Genomic DNA, 3,678 nt, shown 5'->3' with positions numbered 1-3,678 from the left:
TCAACTGAAAACTATTAAAGGCTTTTTTAAACGTAACATTATATTCGCATTACGACATAGGTGGGTAGAGAGACAGCGAGGGGGAGCATACCATACCTGAAACATATCCATATCCAGACCAGTAACAAGAGGTTGCGACGGACGGGTCAGCTGGAATGAAATCAGCGAAGGCATTCCACAGGGCAGCCAACACACCACCAGGGGCCCAGAGATCCCGTAGGAGTTGAAGTTCTTCCAGTTGATAACGGTCTTGCCCTTCAAGCAAGTGTTTCACCTCCATCAGAATCCAAAGGAGGAGGTACAACATTCTTTTTGTCAGAAGGCGCCTGCACCTCCGACGAATGGCGACCAGGGCGGCCTGGTTCCTCTTGCTAGGCCAGTCCAAGAGGAACGCCCTTCTTCTTTGTGAGACAAAGTGGTCAGCTTATTTTACAAGGCCTCCGGTAGCATAACCAATACCCCTCCTTCAGCTGTACTGAACTGGGGGAGGCGCCAGCACCCCCTGATTGGGTACTACTACCTGGATATCCTCAATGAAAATTATTCGCCACTTGACCAATCTACAGCTTCCTGGGTATGGGGAGCCTTTACTGCCAGGCCCTAAGGGCGATTAGACGAAGGGCACGAGGGTTACTGCTTTAACAAATAAACCCGACGTGACAGGGTATCATGACGCCCTCGCTCACCCACCTCTCAGAAACAAAACAACTGAAAATGTTGATGGTTATGAAATCAAACCTCAGACGATGAAGCTGACGGAGGAGACGACGGTGGTGGTGAAATCCTTCTCGGCCCCTTGCAAAGGCCTCCATCAGGACACTTCTCACGACGTCCATTCCTCTTGCCTCGCCCTTAACGACACCGGCATTTTCAACAATCAAGTTAACATAACAAAAGAGTCTGTTTGTCAGCAAGTACCCATGTGATTATATAAGTGATGCTGGAGTTTGTTTGGAGGGCCCATCGGAGATCAAACTAAATACTGCAATGTACTACATCCTTTCTGCTTCCCCCTTTCCTATACGGAATGATTTCTACAAGAGAAGCACCCAGAAGCACTACATTAACACACACGACTACAGCCACACTGAAGCAACCACAGCTTTGGCTAACCACACACGCACACACACACACACACACACACACTCAGTGACTGCCCTTCTGTGCCCCCAGCTCCCCTCACCTACGATCATGTCGAGTGCCAAAGCTTTTAAGTCTGGTGCAGCAAAGGAAGGAGGAGGGGCGGAGCGAGTAAGAGAAGAAGGCGATGACAGCCTGCATAACTCCTCAGCCTATAACAGAAGAAATGGCCCGTCCCCCCCTTTCATAATAAAACAGAGAAGAGGCTGCTAATGAAGGAGGGCATACCTCGTAAGATGAAGAGCAAAAGTCATCATTCATGCCGAACATTTTCTCTAAACGCATATTCATTACTTACACATTCCGCATACCGGTGGGGAAAATAATCCCACGACCCACTGATACCCACGCCCCCTTCCTGCCAGGGAACCAACACTCCCAAACGCACTACCCACACCTTCGCTTCGTGCCAGCCATCACATGCGGTTCGCTTCTTTCCGCACGTTGCTTTCCCTCGTCTCATCAAACAGCAAAAAATAAACTGAGCGCCAATGACTGCCTGTATTCCTGCAGGTGTCATTTTCAAAGTCACCTGCCGCATGAATCACGATCAAGGTCACCTGCTGCAGTTTTTATGACCGATTACTTTTTACCTTAACCATTGACTAACTGATTGATTTATGAAATTTAGGATGTTAAACGAAGTATTGGGCAATTTCTTCTCTTCAGCTTCAGACAATGAAAAGAGGGAGTTGGAGTGGTTGGACAGCAGGAGAAAAAGACCCAGAAAATGAATGAAACGAAGTGACAAGGATCTAGAGGTGGAACTGGGAGAAACCCTAACAGTTGCATCAAGGAATAACAGTTAGAGAGGTTGCACAGGAAGACTGAAGAAAGGAAACGGGAATGGAGGTGAAGTAAAAGAATAAAAGAGTGGATACACCTAGGGGCCTACAGTGCACCACGCGAGTTGCACTGATGGCCTCACCACTACCCCTCTTCTTTGTTTGTGGGGGGGAAAGGGGGGGGGGGGGGGCGGATGTGGCGGCTTAGGTCGTCATGAACGGAGTGTAGCTTTGGGCTTAGAGGTGATCACTCTCTCGGGTAATTCAGGCTAAGGTTTTGGCAGCTACTTCTGTCAGGTGTCACAAGAAGAAGGAGGAGGAAGAAGAGTAATTTCCGGGAGCTGAAATGTCTCGCTTCGTGGACCGGGGCTATAATTAAAAACGCCTTCCTCTCTTCTCCACATGTCACATTACTAGGCACCACGACAGGTTTCTCCCAAATGTTTTAATAATTCACAAGGTATTCCTGAAAAAAGACATAATTAATAATTATGCCCATGCATACGTATTCTTCTGATTTCATGATAAAGGTATTAACAGCTAACTTTGAATTAATAATAATAATAATAATAATAATAATAATAATAATAATAATAATAATAATAATAATAATAATAATAATAATAATAATGAAACACAGTTTGTGATATAGAAATGAATTTTAAAAAAATAAACTTATTACAAAAAGCAAAAGACAATAGACACTTTCCCCTTGGCTGCATCTCGAATTTGTTTACAAAGGGAAAGACCCAAAGTAATGGCGGCACAGCTGTCATGGTAACCAAAAGAAACGAGAATGTTGCCATGATACCCCCCTGCCCCTTCCCCCGGCCTCCCATCGCCTAACTTCCCCTCGCAACCCATCCCCACCATTCCTCATGTCGTTTCCTATAATGAATTATCAAAATCTCTCTCTCTCTCTCTCTCTCTCTCTCTCTCTCTCTCTTTCACTTAAATCTCGAGATTTAAAACCTACAGAAAAAGTTTTCCATTTGACCAACCGGCTTCAAACAGATAAATAGAAGGAGTGAGGTACAGACAAATCTATTAATTCCTCTATATCACAACCCCAAAGATAATTCTCTCTTTTTTTACATCTTAGGTAAACGTGGGCTTATCTGCACAACCTGGAATCCACGACGTGACGGCAACCGAAAAAAAACTTTCAAAAGCTAGTAAAATCATAATAACTTTCACTTATCATATATACTGTAAAGCATTACTTATTTTGGGTACCACGTTACCAAAGCGTTGCCCGACGAAACAAAGATAATTATGATAATTCGTACAGTGATTTGAAGTGTGGCTATGCATAACGGGGAATCCTAACAATGTCAAGAAATGCAATTCGAGTCGAGTTCACCTGGCACCTAAATCTCCCACCTGCCACGCCGGAGATGGAAACCGGGCCCCGTCCCGAGATTTAAGACGCTGACTGTACGGACGCCTTGACCTCCATAAATTGAAAGATCTAACCAATTAATTTGCTTCTTACGAAAATACATTTATACTTGCTCAGTAATCTCTCTATTCTTTTAAGTATACTCCGTATTCCCTTGCTTATATTTACGTTTGGCAAGAACTCAAGTTACAATCTCGACATAAATCGCAAGGCTCGTGAGGAGAGAGAGAGAGAGAGAGAGAGAGAGAGAGAGAGAGAGAGAGAGAGAGAATACACGTGTCTACTACGCATATGTGACCGTATCATCGTTCAAGTTTTGGTCAGTTGAGAAAAACGGGAGTTCGTGCTTCG

At 44.6% G+C, this 3,678-nt stretch overlaps 1 protein-coding gene across 1 annotated transcript in view; it reads right to left on the bottom strand.

The window, feature by feature from the left end:
• LOC135219509 (uncharacterized) overlaps nucleotides 1-725 on the bottom strand; it is a 238,576-nt gene extending 237,851 nt beyond the window's left edge. Inside the window, 1 exon segment of the mRNA XM_064256335.1 lies at nucleotides 97-725. Within this exon segment, the coding sequence (XP_064112405.1) occupies nucleotides 97-307 (211 nt within the window). The 5' untranslated portion in view covers nucleotides 308-725.
• Between the last annotated feature and the right edge of the window lie 2,953 nt (nucleotides 726-3,678).

The sequence above is a fragment of the Macrobrachium nipponense genome, chromosome 1 (genome assembly GCF_015104395.2).
Source record: "Macrobrachium nipponense isolate FS-2020 chromosome 1, ASM1510439v2, whole genome shotgun sequence".
Classification (NCBI taxonomy): Eukaryota; Metazoa; Arthropoda; class Malacostraca; order Decapoda; family Palaemonidae; genus Macrobrachium; species Macrobrachium nipponense.
The sequence above is the reverse complement of the archived record's forward strand: the minus strand, read 5'-3'. Positions and strand labels throughout refer to the sequence as shown.